Source organism: Lepidochelys kempii, chromosome 23, assembly GCF_965140285.1.
Source record: "Lepidochelys kempii isolate rLepKem1 chromosome 23, rLepKem1.hap1, whole genome shotgun sequence".
Lineage (NCBI taxonomy): Eukaryota > Metazoa > Chordata > Testudines > Cheloniidae > Lepidochelys > Lepidochelys kempii.
Genome location: NC_136402.1, coordinates 1,819,398 through 1,839,539, shown reverse-complemented (window position 1 = coordinate 1,839,539; position 20,142 = coordinate 1,819,398). Strand labels below are relative to the sequence as shown.

The window sequence follows — 20,142 nt, the reverse complement described above, 5'->3', positions numbered from 1 at the left end:
CTTAGAGGTTTTTAAGGTCAGGCTTGACAAAGCCCTGGCTGGGATGATTTAACTGGGAATTGGTCCTGCTTCGAGCAGGGGGTTGGACTAGATGACCTTCTGGGGTCCCTTCCAACCCTGATATTCTATGATTCTATGAACGCTGGGCAGGCGAGGGGCAGGGACCATCCCCCCGTTTCTACCCCTGCCCCGGCCCCGGGCGGGTCGATCAGTTACTGGTCTGAGTGACACCAACAAACGCGGCGACAGACACGGGGGCTGCAGTCAGATGATCACGTTTATTCACTACTGGGAAGTTCTAGGCAAAATCAGGCTCCCATGGGGCCTCAGAAAACTCAAGAGAAGTAGAATCACTAACCCCCAAATCCTGGAGCCGACCTGGTCCTGGCTGTAACGCCAGTGAGGCAATGGGATGAATGTAAAGCCAAGAGAACAAATGACCCGGAAACCTCAAAGCTCTGATTGTCCGTTCTGGTCCCTTTACCCCAATCCAGCCGCGGGCAGGGGATTTAGGGTAAAGGGGAATCGGGAGCCGAGATCGCAACTCCACCTGCGCTTGCATTGCATGGGGTGGCAGAAACCCAATCGGGGAAGGAGGCAAAGCCCAGGAGCTGGGAGGGGGAATCTCCCTCTCGGCCCTTGAGCAAACTTAGGTACAGCCAGGAGGTTAAAGAGGCAAAAATCACGTTGGTTTTGTTTAGTGACGCAGCGGGAGGTGGGAGAGGAGGAAGCAGGGCAGCGGCTGGGGAAGAGGGCAGGAAGGAGCGAAAGGACCCAGGGAGCAAGGGGCAGGGAAGGGGGGGAAGAGGGGAAAGGGAAGGGGTGGAGGGGAGCTTGCGGGCGAACGGAACGGGGGGAAGGAGGTGGAGAGGGGACGGAGGGGGGACGGCGGGAATGGAGAGGGCGGAAGGCCCCCCTGCGCTGGGCGCTGGCCCTACGGCCGGGCGCTAGGGCCGGAAGAGGACGTTGTACCTAAGCAGGTAGCCATCGCTGTACATGTAGAGCTTGTGGTCGCCGGGGTTGTAGCTCAGCGACTGCACGACATCCGTCACCTTCTCCAGCGGCAGGCTGAGGCGTCTCTCCCGGCCCGTGCGGGTGTCGTAGGCGTAGAAGATCTCCTCGCGCCGGGTGCTGACTGCCCGGGTGGCGTACATCACCCCGCACACCATGAAGGTGTTGGTGGCCGCCGGCTTGTACTGGGAGGTCTGCCAGGTCTTCTCCAGGGCCAGCGAGCCGGGGCCGAGGCGGCCGATGACGATGTCGCCTTCGCTGCGTTCGGTGGTGTGCAGCACCCAGAGCCCGCTCTCGTCCGCGGCCAGGTCGAGGCCCTGCCAGCTGGTGCCCGCGTAGGAGAAGCGGTTGTTGAAGGTGGCGTCGGGCACCGCCCTGCGGTCCACGGCCCCGCTCTCCAGGTTCAGGCGGCAGAGGTCCCGCGCGTTGTAGCAGTTGAAGTAGAAGGAGCCGTTGTACAGCACCAGCCCGGCCCCCTGCCCGAAGCCCGGGATCAGCTGGTCCGTGGGGTTCCGGGACAGCAGCAGGTCCTGGTAGGAGCGGTAGAGACGCACCGAGTCCAGCCGCCGGCCGTCCAGGTTCAGGGGGGCCACCCAGTAGCGCTTCTTCCGCCAGGTGTGCAGGGACGACTCCTTGCCCCAGGCCCCGGCCTTGTAGCTCACGCCCCGCCAGTTGAGCTGCACCACCGAGGGCTTGCTGAGGCGCCAGATCCCCTGGTGGTTGCACGCGCCTGGGGGGATGGGGAGTCACAAGGGTTAGATGTGGGGGGGTCCAGTGGTTAGAGCAGAGGGGGGCTGGGAACCAGGACTCCTGGGTTCTCTCCCCAGCTCTGACAGGAGTGGGATTCAGGCCAACCAGTGGGTGAAAAGATTCTGAGGAAACCAGCCTCCCCCGCTGCCCCGAGCCATGTCAGAAAGCCCTGGATTCACTGACTTTTTCCCCTGCCTCCCTTCGTCTTCGGCCGCCTGTTTCCGTCTGGCCCCCAGCCCCACAGCGTCTGAGCCCCTCCCAGCCTTCCCTGGACCTACCCTCCCACCCTCCCCGGCGGGCTGGCCAGGGCTGCAAGCCCCACTTCCCAGACGGGAATCTGAGGCAGGGAGCGACACGGTGACTTGTAGGTCACACAGGGGGGCTCTGGGGCAGCGCCGGGACCGGAGCGAAGTCTCCCTTTAGAGCCCTAACCACAGGGCAATGCTTCCCCTCGAGGGCCCCGGAACCCGCTCCAACGCCAGCCCAGCGAGAGCCCCCGGGAGGGACTCACCGATCGGCGGCTGCCGTCCCTCCAGCGGCTTGCCCTTCTGACAGTCCTCCAGGCGCTGCCTGAGCGTGGTCAGCTCCCGCCTCATGGCCACCACCTGGTTCTTGTCGTAGGATTCCAGGGCGCTCACGGTGACCGACATGTTCTGGAGCTGCAAGGAACAGGGCAAGCGTCAGGCCTTCCCCACGGGGCCTGGGCGCCCCTTTCCGGGGGACTCCCTGCACCCCCTCGCTGGATCCCCCGAGTGCCCAAACTCCAGCCCTGCCGGCTGCTGAAGTAAGGAGTCTGCACCCTTATCATCCAGCTCCGGCGGACACCCCCGCTCAAGAGCAACGTCCTCTGGCAGTGGCCGAGCTCGGGGCATGTTTTCCACACAGCCAAACGTCACCAAAAATATCGTGTCCCGAGCACCGTCCATTAGCCAATAACTTCAGGTCACGCTCTAGATATTTGCTCGCAGGCGCCTTGGTCTCCTCCCCCACCTCTGAAGCAGAGGGAACCAAGAAACCCAGCCTGGAGAATAGATGGCAAGGCATCACTGGGCCAAGCCGCCAGCTGGGGGAAGCCTCAGCCCATGGCCCAAATCCCCACTTGAGCTGGGGGGGAGGGGGAAGGAAATTTTTCTAGGGAAAAAATGCAGATTTGGCAAAACACCAAAATGTTTCATGAGTTTGCATCAGTTTCACCAAATTGTTTCGGTCAGGAAACCCTCCCCCCCACAACCTTGAAACAATTCCGAGCAAACCGGACTCGTGCTAGTTTGGGGGTCTCAATGGGGCTCTTTGTTTAGAAACATCCTTCGATCTCAAGTACCCCACGCCCCATAGCAGAGGTTTAAAAAGGCTCCAAAGCAAAACGAAAGGTTTTCAAACAAAATGTTTCGTTGGGCCCCAGATAAATCCCCCCCCCACACACACTTTTCGATGCACCAAGCAGCACAAAACCGTTCATTTTCGGTTCGACGCAAAACAAGTGTTCTTCAGCGAACCCAAATATCCGTTATTTGCACAGCTCAGTTCCCTGGTGCCGTCCCTGGCGCTGTGGTGGCCGGCGTTCCCATCCGGCCAGGGGTTCCCAGGACCGTCCCTTTTCGGAGGTCGCTGTCCCGGGAAATCTGCCCGGGTGCTCAGCCCACGCTGGCCGGTGTGGCGGGCTCCGGGGAGTCCCCGGTTTTCGTACCTGGCTTTGCCGGGATTCCGCACGGGTTTTGGTGTCGCTGCCCTGGCAGCTGAAATATTTCCCGCCCGAGCCTCGGAAATGAACTCGACCAGCGGGACCACGGGGGAGGGTTAAGCAGAAAAGTTTTTATTGCAGTTCGGCTTTTTAGCAGCGAATAACGGGACACTGGGACGGCGCCAGGGGACATGCAGGCAGGGCAGGGGGGTGAGGTGGGGCAGAGCATGCGGGGAAATACAAGGGAGCAGGGGCCGTTTCACTGGGAAGGACGGCTTGGGGCCTCGTTTATCCTTGGCGGAAGGAGGCCAGGCCCCGGCTGGTTGTAGCCCGCGAGAGGCAAGAACTTGGGGCCGGATCGTCCAGCGCGTAGGACTCCTGGGTGAGTTTAGGATTTCAGGGGCATGTTTCCCCGCCCTGCGCCCAGCTTGTGTGCACGATTGCTGCAGTCACGCTGGGCGTGCAAGGGTGCCTGGGAGTCACCAGAGCCGGCCAAGCCTTGGGGCGTGGCCAAAAGATAGGCCATGCCCACCGGGGGTGGGGCAAAGGGAGAGGCAACTGTCAATCACTGGCACTGATTAACCCTTCATTGACTTCCGGAGCGGGTGTCACAGAGCCAGGCTGGGCGAGCAGGTGACGATGAAGTGTTCCGGGCACGTCCGAGCCCTTGTGCGGGTGACCAGTGGCCTCCAGGTGGGCAGTGGGCAGCCTCTGGGTGAGCGAGGATCCCAGTCCCCCTGCCCCATCCTCACCCTTCCGCCCCGGCCGGCGGCTCACTGCAGCTTCCAGCAGGCGAAGGACCTCCTGTGAGACCTCCTGTCCCAGCGCCGGGGAGCCAGGACGACGTAGTCCTCCTTGGGCTCGCCTCGCCACTGCGGGGCGTCCAGGAGCTCGCACATCCGGGCCCTCTGGGTCCGGCGCAGGAGGTAGATGAGGGGGCAGTTCCAGCGTCGGTCGATGAGGGACTTGCCCCGGACGTTGACGAAGGGCAGGATGTAGTTGGTCGGGCGGCAGAAAGTCACAAACAGCTGAAAGACCAAGATATGGGGCAGAAGTCAAGGTGCCCAGGGCCCCGAAGCCTCCTGGCGAGGGGGCTGCAGGGCGCGGGATTCACCGGCGTCTGGCTGGGCTGCGGGTACGAGAGACGTCTGCGGGCAGGGGGCAGAGCTGGGTCAAAGCAGCGCAGGCCCCGTGGGGCCACGGAGAAGTCTGTGGCCAAGAACCGGAGCCGGGGAGGCTGTCGAAAGGGGGGGAATTGTTTACGAGAATCCTGCCGGCTCCCAAGGGTCCCCTGCCTTCGGACGCAAGGCTCCGGCAAACGGCACCACAAATGCGTTTCTCGTTATCGTTAGCAGCAAGACCCTGTGTGGCCCATCGCCGGAGAAACGGGACTTCTCCTTCCAAGTGCCGCGGAGCGAACTACGGCCCGTCCTGGTCCCGGCAAAGGTCCCCCACCACACACGAACACGAGAGACTCGCCACAAAGCGGACAGGTGTTTGGAAACGGGCTTGCCCTGTCTGGCGTCCTCCGTGGAGGGGGGCTCCCCAGCTGGCAAGCCCAAATCGTCAGCCAGGCTCTCTGGGCCTGGAGCTGAGCCCGGGTGAGGAATGAATCAGGCATGCCGGAGGTTAACCCTGTATTGTATCTTTGCCTGACGAGAATGTGGGGGTGGAGGGGGAGGAAATCACATTTCTAGCCCTTGCGCTTGCGAGGAAAAGCTTGAAAATGTGACTTGAGCAGAACCAAAGTAGGAACGCTGCCTGGGTCTGCCGAGAGCCTGCGCCCATCGCTGGGGGGGGGCTGCCCCGAGCATGAGTGACGCAGCGACGCTGCCTGGGTCTGCCGAGAGCCTGCGCCCGTCGCTGGGGGAGCTGCCCCGAGCATGAGTGACGCAGGAACCCTGCCTGGGTCTGCCGAGAGCCTGCGCCCGTCGCTGGGGTGGGGGCTGCCCCGAGCGTGAGTGACGCAGCGACGCTGCCTGGGTCTGCCGAGAGCCTGCGCCCGTCGCTGGGGTGGGGGCTGCCCCGAGCGTGAGTGACGCAGCGACGCTGCCTGGGTCTGCCGAGAGCCTGCGCCCGTCGCTGGGGGAGCTGCCCCGAGCATGAGTGACGCAGGAACCCTGCCTGGGTCTGCCGAGAGCCTGCGCCCGTCGCTCGGGGGGGCTGCCCCAAGCGTGAGTGACGCAGGAACCCTGCCTGGGTCTGCCGAGAGCCTGCGCCCGTCGCTGGGGGGGCGGCTGCCCCGAGTGTGAGTGACGCTGGGTCTGCCGAGAGCCTGCGCCCGTCGCTGGGGGGGGGCTGCCCCGAGCGTGAGTGACGCAGGAACCCTGCCTGGGTCTGCCGAGAGCCTGCGCCCGTCGCTGGGGTGGGGGCTGCCCCGAGCGTGAGTGACGCAGCGACGCTGCCTGGGTCTGCCGAGAGCCTGCGCCCGTCGCTGGGGGAGCTGCCCCGAGCATGAGTGACGCAGGAACCCTGCCTGGGTCTGCCGAGAGCCTGCGCCCGTCGCTCGGGGGGGCTGCCCCAAGCGTGAGTGACGCAGGAACCCTGCCTGGGTCTGCCGAGAGCCTGCGCCCGTCGCTGGGGGGGCGGCTGCCCCGAGTGTGAGTGACGCTGGGTCTGCCGAGAGCCTGCGCCCGTCGCTGGGGGGGGGCTGCCCCGAGCGTGAGTGACGCAGGAACCCTGCCTGGGTCTGCCGAGAGCCTGCGCCCGTCGCTGGGGTGGGGGCTGCCCCGAGCGTGAGTGACGCAGCGACGCTGCCTGGGTCTGCCGAGAGCCTGCGCCCGTCGCTGGGGGGGGGCTGCCCCGAGCGTGAGTGACGCAGCGACGCTGCCTGGGTCTGCCGAGAGCCTGCGCCCGTCGCTGGGGTGGGGGCTGCCCCGAGCGTGAGTGACGCAGCGACGCTGCCTGGGTCTGCCGAGAGCCTGCGCCCGTCGCTGGGGTGGGGGCTGCCCCGAGCGTGAGTGACGCAGCGACGCTGCCTGGGTCTGCCGAGAGCCTGCGCCCGTCGCTGGGGTGGGGGCTGCCCCGAGCGTGAGTGACGCAGCGACGCTGCCTGGGTCTGCCGAGAGCCTGCGCCCGTCGCTGGGGGAGCTGCCCCGAGCGTGAGTGACGCAGGAACCCTGCCTAGGTCTGCCGAGAGCCTGCGCCCGTCGCTGGGGTGGGGGCTGCCCCGAGCGTGAGTGACACAGCGATGCTGCCTGGGTCTGCCGAGAGCCTGCGCCCGTCGCTGGGGGGGGGCTGCCCCGAGCGTGTGACGCAGCGACGCTGCCTGGGTCTGCAGAGAGCCTGCGCCCGTCGCTGGGAGCAGGTGTTGACCCATGTGTGTGCAGGGGACCTCATGGCTCTGTGGGGGCAGGTGGGGGCCCTATACATGGAGGGACAGGCAGGGGCTGAGTCCTCCCTCCTGCGGGCTGGACCCAAACCCAGCTGAAGCCCAGGGAAGGCTGGCCTGGCAGTGGGCCCCGTGCCAGCCCCAAGGAGGGTGGGAGTCGGTGTCGAGGGCACTTCATAGTGTCAGCCCCACCCTGCCAGGGGCTGCTCCGGAGTGGGACGGCCCAGGACCCTCTTCTGGGGGTGGGGCTTAGATGGATTATCCCCTGTGGGCGTGGCCTGTGTCGGGAAGGGAAGCAATTGGACGCAGAAGAGGCGTGAGAGTGACACGCGGCCTTCCCAGCTTGCAATTGGCTGGTTCTTCTGGCCACTCCATGCTGCAGAGAACCCCGCCCCATGGCCAGCCGGGGGTCTGAGCGCAGGTGGGAATTGGGGGTCGCCCCGAACACTCCCCACAGTCTGTGTCTGATCCACACGGGATCTGAGCCCTGCCCCGCCGGGCGGCCCTGGCCCTTCCCACCAGGCCCCGGGGGTCAGACCCCGGCACCGCGTGACGCTCACCTCCCGGTGCACCACCTCCACCGTGGAGTCGCTCCCGTTGAGGGAGGAGCGGAGGTGGCCCACGAAGGACTCCATCTCGCCGATCTCCTTCCGCAGCTCCTGGAAGGCCAGCTCGGCGGGGGTCAGGTCGCCCACCTCCAGCAGCTGCAGCCGGCGGCTGGCGTTCTGCAGCTTGGCCTCGTACCACGCCAGGCGCTGCCCGTATTCCTGGAGCTGCCGGGGGGAGGAAGCAAAGACCCCGAAGTGGGGAGAGGATGTCAGACCTCATCTGGTGTAAACCCGTGTTGCTCCCCTCGGTCAGAACCAGCCCCGACCCCATTGCAGTCAGGGGTGACTCCGGATTAACACTGGAGCAGCTGAGATCAGAACCTGGCCCTGACCCCACTGCAGTTGGGGGTGACTCTGGATTCACACCCGTGTTACTCAGCCCAGAAGCCAGCCCCATATGTGCAGACCCTGCTCCCCTGAGGCTGGATGTGGGGGGAGCTCCCCACCCATCTCAGTCACACCCAGCAGCTGGGCAGCAGAAATCCCTTTTCCTGAAAATTTCACAGTTTGGGGAACAAAGAAACAAACCCCAAATTCCTCTCGAGCTGGGACAGAGTCAGAGGCGAGATTCCCCGGGGAGGGAGTTCGGGGGAAAGGGTCCGTTCCCACGCCTGGGTCAGTTTCATTAGCCACACTGACGAAAACCGTCCAGCTGCCTCCTCCCAACAGGGCTCCTGGAGCTGTGGGGGGGTGGAGGCCTGAGACTGACCAGGGCAGGGACTGAGTCATGCCCACGGCGGCTGAGTCCAGGCCCCGGCGAGTCCCGGGAGCTCGTGGTTCCCTTGGGCTCGGGCCTTGGTGCTGGGAGCTGAGGGCCCCGGGGAGCAGGGAGAGCGGGGACAGGGGTCGCTCAAGGAACATTGGCCTCGTTTTGCGAGTGATTCGCTAGTGGCAAAGAGTGGGCTAAAACTGGCCCGCCGGGTGGCCAGGGCCGGGTGCGTCCCCCCACGTCGGTGCCGAGAGCCAGGCCAGCAGAGGGCAGCCACGCCACACGCAGCCTGCGGGCTCCAGCCCAGCCCAGGGGAGCCCAGCCCAGGGCTGAGTGCCCAGCAGCTCCCAGAGGCTGATCGGCTGCTCCCGGGCTCCAGGGCGGCTCCGTGGGGCCCCAGCCTGCCAACCCCCCTTGCGTAGCCTGCCCTGACCGGGGACGGTGGGAACCAGCCCCAGGGCCGGCGCTGCCCTCGCCCAGGGTGGGGAAGGAATTCACAGACCCCTGATCCCCCCAGCACCCCTCATCCCGCCCCGTCCCCTCCCCGGCCTCACCTTCTTCATCTCCCACTGCACGCGGAAGGTCAAGTTGCGGGCCGACGTCTCCAGCAGCTCGATCCGCTGCAGGGGGAAGGTGTCGTCGGGCAGGATGACGGTGCAGACGCAGTGGCCGCCGGCGTCCATCACGCTGCTCAGATTCTGGCCGGCCTGGAAGGGGGGCGAGGGGGGGGGAGCAGGTGGGACCCGTTACGGGAGCATCACATCTCACGTCCCTCGCAAAGCGCCCCAGGAATGCAGCCACCTCTGGGGAGGAGCGCGTCAGAGGGCGCAGTGGCCAGGGCAGAGGGGATCGGGGCAGGCGGAGGGGAAACCCAGGGGACGTTTCATGGCCACGCAGCACAGACAGGGATGGGATCGCCAGCTGTCCCGGCAGGATTTCACCCGTGTCCAGGGCGGGCAGGGGATTTCAACCCTGCGGCTGTTCCCCTCCAGGCCACCCTGGCGAAGTGGCACGTGGGCCGAGGTACTCACGGAGGCAGCCGTCCAGCGCAGGAGCGGGCAGCCCGCCAGGAACAGGGCGAGCGCGATGGTGGCCATGGCCAGGCTGTGTCAGCCCCCGGCGCCCCCAGGCCCTTTATATAGGCAGCGGAAGATGCCGCGGGCCGGCGCATGACGGAGGGACGGTCCGATAATAGCTGCTCACTAGCCAGGTGACGTGACACTGATCCCTAAATTGGCTGGTTTCAGGTTTGCTCATTCAGCTCGGTGATTGACAGGCTGCCTGTGCCAGCGAGATAGCGGGGCAGGGGGATTAACGGGGGGGTCTCGTGCCCAAGCAAGAGAGGCCTGAGGCCTGGGTGTGACCTGATGGGAACCCGGGGGGGGGCTGCAGGGGGTGCTAAGGAGCCAAGGCTGGAGCGGGCGAGCAGGACCTGTGGGTCAGGATTGGGGGGCACCAGTGGAGCTGGGGGGGTGGGGAGCCCCATGCTGGGCTAGCAGGGGCTGCGGGTCGGGAGTGAGGGGCACCGGCAGATCTGGTGGGGGGGAGCAGATCTGGTGGGGGGGGCGGAGCCCAGGGCTGGGCTAGCAGGGGCTGCGGGTCGGGAGTGAGGGGCACCTAACCCAGTGCTGATGATGCGGAGGGCGATGGGGGGAATTGCTGTAAATCCCGTTGCGTAACTGGGCCCTGATTAGGGGCCTGGTGCCGGACACCCAGCAGGAACTTGGCACATTCCTGCCACCCTCCCCCCCCCTGTATCAGTTTGCGGAACAGCCCCCGGAGCAAGGGGGGCGTGTTTGTCCTTCTCTGATGGGCCCCCACCCTCCCAGTTGCAAAATGGCTTAATCCCCCCGATAAGGGGAACGCTGAGCGTGGCACTGGGGAGCCTTTGTTCTCGGCTGGGCCCTGCTCCGTGGCAAATGGAAACCAGCCCCCGTCAGATCAGGGCTCCAGAGCCGGGGGCTCAGCTCCCTGGGGCAAGCCAGGCCACGAGCCCCCGGCTCCGAGAGATCTGGCGCTCGGAGGCACAGGCTTAGCAGGGGGCTGCGGGTCGGGAGCAAGGGGCACCGGCAGGGCCGGGGGGAGGAACGCCCCTAGGGGGCTGCGGTTGGGAGCGAGGGGCACCGGCAGGGCTGGGGGGAGGAACGCCCCTGCGGGGCTGCGGGTCAGGAGCGAGGGGCACCGGCAGGGCTGGGGGGAGGAACGCCCCTGGGGGGCTGCGGTTGGGAGTGAGGGGCACCAGCAGGGCTGGGGGGAGGAACGCCCCTGGGGGGCTGGGGCAGCGCAGGGCCCATGGCAGGGTGGGGCTGCTGGCACCAGACCCCACAGAGCCCCCAACTGCTCCCCTCACACTGAATCTAGGCAGGGGGCGGAGGGGCCTGTGTTTTATAGCCCCAGAAGCTCCTCCCACTCCCAGCATGCTTTGCTAAGAGGATACTCACAGCAAGGCTCCCCCCCCACCCCCCGCACAGACAGACAGACGGACGGACGGACACACTGGAGCCTGCTCTAGCTCCCCCACCTCGCCGCCCCCCCCCGTTCGCCCTGGGGGACCAGCCCCCCTGTCTTGGGCCCATTCACCCTGGGGACCAGCCCCTGTCCTGGGCCCCGTTCGCCCTGGGGGACCAGTCCCGCGTCCTGGGCCCCGTTCGCCCTGGCACCAGTCCCCTGTCCTGGGCCCTGTTCGCCCTGGGGGACCAGCCCCCCGTCCTGGGCCCTGTTTGCCCTGGCACCAGCCCCCCATCCTGGGCCCTGTTTGCCCTGGCACCAGTCCCCCGTCCTGGGCCCTGTTTGCCCTGGCACCAGTCCCCTGTCCTGGGCCCCGTTTGCCCTGGCACCAGTCCCGCGTCCTGGGCCCCGTTCGCCCTGGCACCAGTCCCCTGTCCTGGGCCCTGTTCGCCCTGGCACCAGTCCCCTGTCCTGGGCCCTGTTCGCCCTGGGGGACCAGCCCCCCGTCCTGGGCCCTGTTTGCCCTGGCACCAGCCCCCCATCCTGGGCCCTGTTTGCCCTGGCACCAGTCCCCTGTCCTGGGCCCTGTTTGCCCTGGGGGACCAGTCCTTGCTCTGCGGGGTCGGCTCAGGCTGCAGCCTCCGGCCACTTGCCCAGCGCCGGACGGGCCCATTAATCCCCCCGCCTGCCGCGCGCAAGGCTGGGGCGGCCCCAATACAGGGGCACAGAGAGACGGGACCTGCCTGGCTCCGGGTGGCAAGTCAGTGACAGAGCCAGACCCCCGCCCCCGCGCTGGGATAGAACCCAGGCGTCCTGGCTCCCAGCCCCCTGCTCTCAACACTAGCCCCCGCTCCCCTGCTGAAGGCTCTGAAGCGGAAATGAAAGCCGCTCACTGGGCCGGCTCTTGGGGGAAGCGTTTATTTATAAGCAGGGCTGTGGCCGAACGCTCTCGCCCGGCTCGTGCCCCGACAGGGCAGCGGGTGCGTTACACACCGGAGCAGCCGGTCCATATACAGCGTGTAAACAAAGTATGTACATTTTCGGAAACGGCTCCGCTCCGCAGACGGGCCGCGTCCCGGACCCCGGCCGGGCCGGGTTTGCTGCCGGGCGCTTGGGGCCGCGCTGGGGCCGACGGTGCCAGGGGCACGCAGGCCGGATGGGCCGGCACATGCGGCGTTTGCATCCGGGGGGGCTAACGAAGGCCGAATTCCCTGCAGCCCCCAAGCCGGAGCCGGGCGCCCCGTGGGAGCTGACGGCGGGCGCGGCCCCGGGAAGCTCTTGGCCTCGGTGGGTTTCACGCCAGCCTGACAGCTGATGGTGGGCGCAAGCCGGGGCCCGGTATCTGCCATGTCCACACTGCGCCCCCTTTCCGTGGGGAGCCCCACGGCACTCGTGGACCCACAGCAGCACCGACGTGAGCCCCTGGAGGCCCCCCAGCCGGACGGAGCTCACAGGCCGCCCTGGGCCAGCTGGAGCTGCCGGCTGCATCGAGTCCGGGCGGCTCCACGGCATGAGGGATTCGAACCCGGAGCCGGTCGGCAGTGGCTCAGCCTGGAGCGCGCCCGGCCCAGCACGGACAATAGTGCAAAAGTGGCTTTGTCTCGAAGCCGGGCCGGGGGGAGATAATTCTCCTGCATCGGCCCCGTGTCCCTGGCCCCGCACGGGGGTGGCCCGGCCTCGCCCAGGGCTTTGGCCACGGCAAACCCGCCCCGGCCCCGCAGCCCTTTGCTGAGCTCGCTGGCAGGGTTCGTTGCGACCCTGGGCGCCGGCCGGGGTGGGGGCCGCGTCTGCAGAGCTGCCAGCTGGGTCCGAAGCTCCGGAGCGACGCAGGACCTGACAGGGGCCCCATGCGAGGCCCCCCCGGAGGGGAGCCGGGCTCCAGAGGCCAGCAGCATCCAGGGGGCGGCTCGGCCCCAGGGCGCTGGGAGCCGGCCCCGCGCCGTGACTCTCTTCCCGTGACGCTCTGCGCATGGCGCCGGCTCCGTCGGACCAGCCCGGGGGAGTCGGTGGCCGGGTGCCCGGTGGCTCCTGCGAGCTCCCACTGGTGCGGCCGGCGCCGGGGGTCACCCCCTGCTCCATTCCCCGGCGCGGGGCGACCTCGGTCCGGCCCCGAGGGCCTGGTCCTGTCCCGGCGTCGCCCTCTTCCTGGTTGTCCCGGCCTGGCGAGGGGCAGGGGCCCTGCCCCACCCTATGGCAGTGAAACAGCTGGAGGGGAAATGGGGGGGCTGGGCCGGGGGGGGGCAGTGGCCCAGCCAGTCCCTTTTCCTGCCCCGCCCAGGCCTGGCAGCCCCCTGCTCACCCCAAGTGTCTCTGTCCCAGCAGGCTGCGGGGTGGGGGGCAATCGGCGTCCCTCCCATGGGGGGCAGCCAGGCCTGGGCTCGGCAGGGAGACCAGCCACGCTCCAGCCCCACCTCATGGCAAAGGGGGCTGGGAGGGAAGGTCTCGCTGTGGGTGGGGAGGAGCTGGGGGACTGGAGTTGGGGAGTGGGGGGGCTGGGTGCAGGTAGGGAGGGGTGGGAGGGATTCGGGAAGATGGTTTGGGGGTCGGGTTCCATTGCTGGGGGTGGAAGGGGCGGTGGGAACAGGCGATGTTGGGGGAGGAACTGTTGGGGAATGGAGTTGGGTGGGGGGGCGCGGGCCCAAGATTGGGGGGTCAGACAGGAGGTGAGGGGTGGGGGCCCAGGGTCAGTGCGGGGGTCAGACAGGAGATGGGGGGCAGAGGCCCAGGATCAGGGGGGTGGGTCAGACAGGAGATGAGGGGTGGGGGCCCAGGGTCAGTGCGGGGGTCAGACAGGAGATGGGGGGCAGAGGCCCAGGATCAGGGGGGTGGGTCAGACAGGAGATGAGGGGTGGGGGTCCAGGGTTGGGGGAGTCAGACAGGAGATGGGGGGAGCTGGTAGAGGGAGGGTCTCCTGCCCATCACCATAGGCTGCCCAGCCCTGCCAGAGAGACGGGGATCGGGGCCCCTTGGGGATCAGCCCCCCCTCAGGCCCCCTCCTCGGAGGCAGCGCAGGGCGTGGGGGAGGCGGGGGGGTCGCCCGGCCACCGGCCGCTCTCGGGGGGGGCGGGGCACAGCACATAGCGTCCTGCCCCCTCGGCCCGGTGCACCTGGGCCGCCACGGCCCCCTTTGGAAGCAGCTGCTCCTTGGCCGGCTGCTGGGGGCCCAGCCCCCCCACGGCGCCCTGCTCCGCGCCCCCGTCCTCCATGTTGACGTAGAGGATCTCCTCGGGGCCCTGGGTGGGGGGGAGACTCAGCAGGGTCTTCTCCAGCTCCCCGTGCAGCTCCTTGAAGCTGGGGCGCTCCTTGGGGTGCAGGGCCCAGCAGCTGCTCATCAGCTGGTACCTGGGGAGAGGGGCAGTGATGAACAGGGGGCTGCCTTCGCCCCACAGCCTATGGGGATGTGGCCCCTCTGGGGCGGGGCACGGGGGGGCTGGCTATACGGGGGTCCCCTTGCTCGGTGCAGAGACGCAGCCACCTCTGGGGCGGGGCACGGGGGGGGGAGGCTGGCTATACGGGGGTCCCCTCGCCTGGCACAGAGATGCAGCCATCTCTGGGGTGGGGCACGGGGGGGGGGGGAGGCTGGCTATACGGGGGTCCCCTCGCCCGGCACAGAGATACAGCCATCTCTGGGGTGGGGCACGGGGGGGGGGGAGGCTGGCTATACGGGGGTCCCCTTGCCCGGCACAGAGATACAGCCATCTCTGGGGTGGGGCATGGGGGGGGGGGGAGGCTGGCTATACGGGGGTCCCCTTGCCCGGCACAGAGATACAGCCATCTCTGGGGAGGGGTGCGGGAGGGGGGTGATACAGCGATCCCTCGGCGGGGGCTGAGATGCAGCATGCTGGGAACGCCTGGAGGCAAGTCCCTGGGTTGGGGGTGGCCCATGGCATGCTGAGAGGTCCTGGGGGACTGGGAGGGTCTCAGGGGACTGCAGGGGGTGGCCCCATGGCATGCTGGGCTGTCCTGGGGCACTGGGAGGGTCCCGGGGGGGCCTCAGAGGGTGGCCCCATGGCATGCTGGGAGGTCCTGGGGGGAGCCAGGGGGTCCCGGGGGGCGGGTGCCCTTACAGCCCGTCCAGGCAGTCGAGGGGCTGCTTGAGGCGATGCCCTTGGCGCAGGTAGTCGTAGATCTCGCTGTTCTCCACGCCCGGGTACGGCGTCTGCCCCCGCGTGGCGATCTCCCACATGGTGACCCCGAACGACCACTGCGGGAGGAGAGCGTGAGCGCTGGCATGGGCTGCGGCAGGAGGGGTCCGTAGCCACGCCAGGAGGGGTCCGTGGCCGCGCCAGGAGGGGTCGGTGGCCGGGCAGGAGGGGTCGGTGGCTGGGCAGGAGGGGTCTGTAGCCACGCCAGGAGGGGCCTGTAGCCACGCCAGGAGGGGCCGGTGGCCGGGCAGGAGGGGCCGGTGGCCGGGCAGGAGGGGTCAGTGGCCGGGCAGGAGGGGTTGGTGGCTGGGCCAGGAGGGGTCAGTGGCCGGGCAGGAGGGGTCCGTAGCCGCGCCAGGAGGGGTCCATGGCTGCACCAGGAGGGGTCATGGCCAGGCAGGAGGGGTCGGTGGCTGCACCAGGAGGGGTTGGTGGCCAGGCAGGAGGGGTTGGTGGCTGGGCCAGGAGGGGTCGTGGCCAGGCAGGAGGGGTTGGTGGCTGGGCCAGGAGGGGTCGGTGGCCGGGCAGGAGGGGTCCATAGCCGCGCCAGGAGGGGTCCGTGGCTGCACCGGGAGGGGTCATGGCCAGGCAGGAGGGGTCGGTGGCTGGGCAGGAGGGGTCAGTAGCCACGCCAGGAGGGGTCCGTGGCTGCACCGGGAGGGGTCCGTGGCTGCACCAGGAGGGGTCATGGCCAGGCAGGAGGGGTCGGTGGCTGGGCCAGGAGGGTTCGGTGGCCGGGCAGGAGGGGTCCGTAGCCGCGCCAGGAGGGGTCCGTGGCTGCACCGGGAGGGGTCATGGCCAGGCAGGAGTGGTCGGTGGCTGGGCCAGGAGGGGTCGGTGGCCGGGCAGGAGGGGTCCGTAGCCGTGCCAGGAGGGGTCCGTGGCTGCACCAGGAGGGGTTGGTGGCCAGGCAGGAGGGGTTGGTGGCTGGGCCAGGAGGGGTCGGTGGCCGGGCAGTAGGGGTCGGTGGCCGGGCAGGAGGGGTCCGTGGCTGCACCAGGAGGGGTCGGTGGCCAGGCAGGAGGGGTCCGTAGCCGCGCCGCCCCCGGCTCACCACGTCACTCCTGGTGGTGTAGACGCGGTCGGCCAGGCTCTCGATGGCGATCCACTTGACGGGCATCTTGGCGATGCGGCCCTGGCGGTAATAGTCCCCACTGTAGATCTTCTTGGACAGGCCGAAGTCGGCCACGCAGACGTTCATGTTCTCGTTCAGCCTGCGGGGAGCATGGGGCCTGGTGAGGGGGGTCCTTGGGGGCTGGGGGAGAAGGGGCTGGCCAGGGGTGGGTGGGAGGGGGATTGGGACCCTGGGGCTGCCGGGGGAAGAGAGGGGCTGGGACCCTGAGGGGGCCAGGTCATGAGGGGCAGGCCTGGGGGAGGCAGAAGGGGGAATGGGACCCTGGGGGGGCTGGGGGAGGAGGGGCAGGCCTGGGGGGCAGGAGGGGGAATGGGACCCTGGGCGGGCTGGGGGAGGAGGGGCAGGCCTGGGGGGCAGGAGGGGGAAATGGGACCCTGGGGGGGCCGGGGAGGAGGGGCAGGCCTGGGGGAGGCAGAAGGGGGAATGGGACCCTGGGGGGGCCGGGGAGGAGGGGCAGGCCTGGGGGAGCTGGGGGAGGAGGGGCAGGCCTGGGGGGCAGGAGGGGGAAATGGGACCCTGGGGGGGCTGGGGGAGGAGGGGCAGGCCTGGGGGGAGGTAGGAGGGGGGGAAATGGGACCCTGGGGGGGCCGGGGAGGAGGGGCAGGCCTGGGCGGAGGTAGGAGGGGGGGAATGGGACCCTGGAGGGGCTGGGGAAGGAGGGGCAGGCCTCGGGGGCAGGAGGGGGAATGGGACCCTGGGCGGGCTGGGGGAGGAGGGGCAGGCCTGGGGGGCAGAAGGGGGAATGGGACCCTGGGGGGGCCGGGGAGGAGGGGCAGGCCTGGGCGGAGGTAGGAGGGGGGGAATGGGACCCTGGAGGGGCTGGGGAAGGAGGGGCAGGCCTGGGGGGCAGGAGGGGGAATGGGACCCTGGGCGGGCTGGGGGAGGAGGGGCAGGCCTGGGGGGCAGAAGGGGGAATGGGACCCTGGGGGGGCCGGGGAGGAGGAGTGAGCAGCACTGGGGGGTGGGGGCGGGCCAGGCTCCCCATGGGGTGCCCCGAGTGCGGAGCCGTCCCTGGGGCGTCGGCCGGGGGGGGGGCGACCCCCCGCGTCTCTCACATGCAGTTGCGGGCGGCCAGGTCCCGGTGGATGAAGTTCCGGCTGCTGAGATAGTCCATCCCGCTGGCGATGTCGGCCATGAACCGCACCAGCGTCTGGGTGGGCAGGTACTGGGGGAGACGAGCCGGTCAGTGCCCGGGCCGGGGGCTCTCCCTGAGCCGGGTCCCCGCCGCATCCCCCCACATGGCCCGCGGCTCCTGGGGCCAGGGCGGCAGCTGGGGCTGGGGCCGGGCAGCGCGTGGGGCCGGGCGGCGGCGCGTGGGGCCGGGCGGCGGCGCGTGGGGCCGGGCGGCGGCGCGTGGGGCCGGGCGGCGCGTGGGGCCGGGCGGCGGCGCGTGGGGCCGGGAGGCGCGTGGGGCCGGGCGGCGCGTGGGGCCGGGCGGCGGCGCGTGGGGCCGGGCGGCGCGTGGGGCCGGGCGGCGGCGCGTGGGGCCGGGAGGCGCGTGGGGGCCGGGCGGCGCCGCGTGGGGCCGGGCGGCGGCGCGTGGGGCCGGGCGGCGGCGCGTGGGGCCGGGCGGCGGCGCTTGGGGCCGGGCGGCGGCGCGTGGGGCCGGGGCGGCGGCGCGTGGGGCCGGGGGCGGCGGCGCGTGGGGCCGGGCGGCGGCGCGTGGGGCCGGGCGGCGGCGCTTGGGGCCGGGGCGGCGGCGCGTGGGGCCGGGGCGGCGGCGCGTGGGGCCGGGCGGCGGCGCGTGGGGCCGGGCGGCGCGTGGGGCCGGGCGGCGCGTGGGGCCGGGCGGCGGCGCGTGGGGCCGGGCGGCGGCGCTTGGGGCCGGGCGGCGCGTGGGGCCGGGCGGCGGCGCGTGGGGCCGGGGCGGCGGCGCGTGGGGCCGGGCGGCGGCGCGTGGGGCCGGGCGGCGGCGCGTGGGGCCGGGCGGCGGCGCGTGGGGCCGGGGCGGCGGCGCGTGGGGCCGGGGCGGCGGCGCGTGGGGCCGGGCGGCGGCGCGTGGGGCCGGGCGGCGGCGCGTGGGGCCGGGCGGCGGCGCGTGGGGCCGGGCGGCGCGTGGGGCCGGGCGGCGGCGCGTGGGGCCGGGAGGCGGCGCGTGGGGCCGGGGGCCCACACTCACCACGGGGCTGTCCCCGAGCCGGGAGTAGAGCAGGAAGCTGTGCAGGTCGCCGTGTTTCATGAAGGGCAGGATGACCACGGGCCAGGGGCAGCCCTCGCTCTCCGTGCTCTGCAGACACACCCCTGCCGAGAGGGAGCAGAGCGGCCGTGAGACCCGCCCCCAGGGGTCCCAGCCCCCCAGATCCCAGCCCCCTCAAATACCTGCCCCCCAGGATCCCAGACCCCCGGGGTCCCAGCTCCCCCGGTTCTCCACCCCCAGACTCCCCCTGGATCCCAGCCCCCGAGATGGGACAGGGCCACCAAGGCAGGTTAGATACCAATCGAAAAGGAAGGAGTGGGGTCCAGTGGTTCCAGCGGGGGAGGGGGCTAGGAGCCAGGACTCCTGGGTTCCATCCCCAGCTTGGGGAGGGGAGTGGGGTGTAGGGGTTAGAGCCGGACTCCTGGGTTCCGGGAGGTGGGTGAGTCCCTCCCCCGGTTCGGTGGTCCGTTGCTCCGTGTGGCCAGGGGAGCCCCGGCCGAGCTGGGCACTGCACGGGCCCCGTGGGACGAGGGGCAGGCTCTGCTCTGGGGGGCAGCCTGGGGAGACGGGGGACCGGCCTGGGTCGCCCGGGGGGCAGCGGTGGAGGCAGGGCGTGAACCCGGGCCCTGTGCAGCCAAGGCGTGACGCGGCGAGGAAGGGAATCCAGGGCCCAATTCCCCTGGCGGCTGCCCTGAGTTCCCGTCTCTCCCTCCCACATCTGCTTTCCCAGGGAAACCGCCCGCCCCCAGCCCAGCCTGCGCCCCAGGGCCCCAGCCCCCCAACTTCCTCTCTGCTTTCCCAGGCCATCCGTCCTGCCAGGGCCAGGCTGCAGCCGCTCACCACCCCGGCCTGGCGTACGTGACGGGCTGGGGGCTGCCAGTGCCATGGGCCCTGCTGTGCCCCCCCCCGGGAAGCCCTGCCCCGTTACCCCTGTGGGTGCCATGCCCAGGCAGGGGGCTCTCACCCAGCAGCTTCATGACGTTGGGGTGGTCGAACTCCTTCATGCAGACGGCCTCGCTCAGGAAATCCTCCATCTCGCTGCGGGTGCAGATGGCGACTGCGGGGGACACGGGATGGGGGGTGACGCCAGAGCCGCAGGCACCAGGGCAGAGCCGCAGGGGAAGGGAGGGGACCCTGGGGAGGTGGCGGGGGCAGAAGGGCCCATTAGGGGTGCAACAAGAGGGGGGTTCTGGGGGGAAGGGACTCGCCAGACCCCCAGGCGCCTGCCGGACACTTACTCTTCATGGTCTTGACGGCCACCTTGAGGACGCTGTCGTCCTGGTTGAGCTGCCCTTCCATGACGGAGCCGAACTCGCCTGGGGAAGCCGGAGGCAGACGGGCTGTGAGATCCCCGGCAGTGCGGGGGCTGGGACACACAGCACGGCCATCCCCCGGGCAGCCAGCAGGGGGCAGCAGCTTGTGCACAGAGACACACCCGGCAGTGCACACACGCACCCCCCCGGCAGTGCACACACCCAGCAGCGCACCCCCCCATTCAGCACAATAGGGGGTTCTTACCCCGCAGGTTGTTGAGCTCCCAGGGCCCCCATTGCTCGCAGCGCCCCCTGCTGGCTCAGCAGCAGGGACTAAAATCCCACCACCCCGCACGCTGCTGACTCTGGGGCCTGAGTCTCAGCGATGCGCGGGCCCCTCCTGAGAATCCTCCCCGCCCCGAGTAGGGGCCACCCGGCTGGTGCAGAGCGGGGAATAAGGGCCCCACTCCAAGCCAGGGGCAAATAGGGGCGTAGCCAGAGCACGCTGTGCTGCGGCTATTCCCAGCCCCCCAGGGCCCGTGGGGTGGAGCGCGAGTTAGAGGAGCCCAGAGGCTGCTGTAAGTGACACCGGAGGCCCAACACATGGGGGTGTCCTGCGGGCTTAGAGCCCCTCGACGCCCAGTGCGGGGCTGGATGCGGAAGCTGGGAGCCAGGCCCGGGGGGCAGGACAGAACTCGAGTGCTTGGGCGTCGGCTTGGCTGGGGATGGCGGGTGGCAGGCTCCCAAGGGGACAGGAAGCCGGAGGGTGGGATGGGAATGGCTTTCCCAGCTGCCTGGCACGACGCCGTCAGCCTGGCACGGCCCCTGCGCACATGGACGCAGCCTTCCCGTGGCTGATCCTGGCTGCGCCAGGCGGGGCGGCGGGCACCCCTGAACGTGGTGGGACAGGGACCAGCTGCATGCCTACCTGGGG

General features: G+C 69.7%; 1 protein-coding gene across 5 annotated transcripts in view; it reads right to left on the bottom strand.

Annotated features, from left to right (window-relative positions):
• Positions 1-259: 259 nt before the first annotated feature.
• AXL (AXL receptor tyrosine kinase) overlaps positions 260-20,142 on the bottom strand; it is a 39,345-nt gene continuing 19,462 nt past the window's right edge. For 2 of the 5 annotated variants that reach the window (XM_078850286.1, XM_078850287.1), the window contains 7 exons: positions 19,194-19,271; positions 18,920-19,012; positions 17,938-18,059; positions 8,645-8,797; positions 7,334-7,546; positions 2,273-2,420; positions 260-1,741 (listed from right to left, as the gene is read on the bottom strand). In XM_078850286.1, the coding sequence (XP_078706412.1) occupies positions 948-1,741; positions 2,273-2,420; positions 7,334-7,546; positions 8,645-8,797; positions 17,938-18,059; positions 18,920-19,012; positions 19,194-19,271 (1,601 nt within the window). In that variant the 3' untranslated portion in view covers positions 260-947. Of the gene's footprint in view, positions 1,742-2,272; positions 2,421-7,333; positions 7,547-8,644; positions 8,798-11,438; positions 13,881-14,605; positions 14,743-15,737; positions 15,898-16,873; positions 16,984-17,937; positions 18,060-18,919; positions 19,013-19,193; positions 19,272-20,142 lie in introns of those variants that run through there. The other 3 variants (XM_073321885.2, XM_078850288.1, XM_078850289.1) reach the window with 3 other exon arrangements.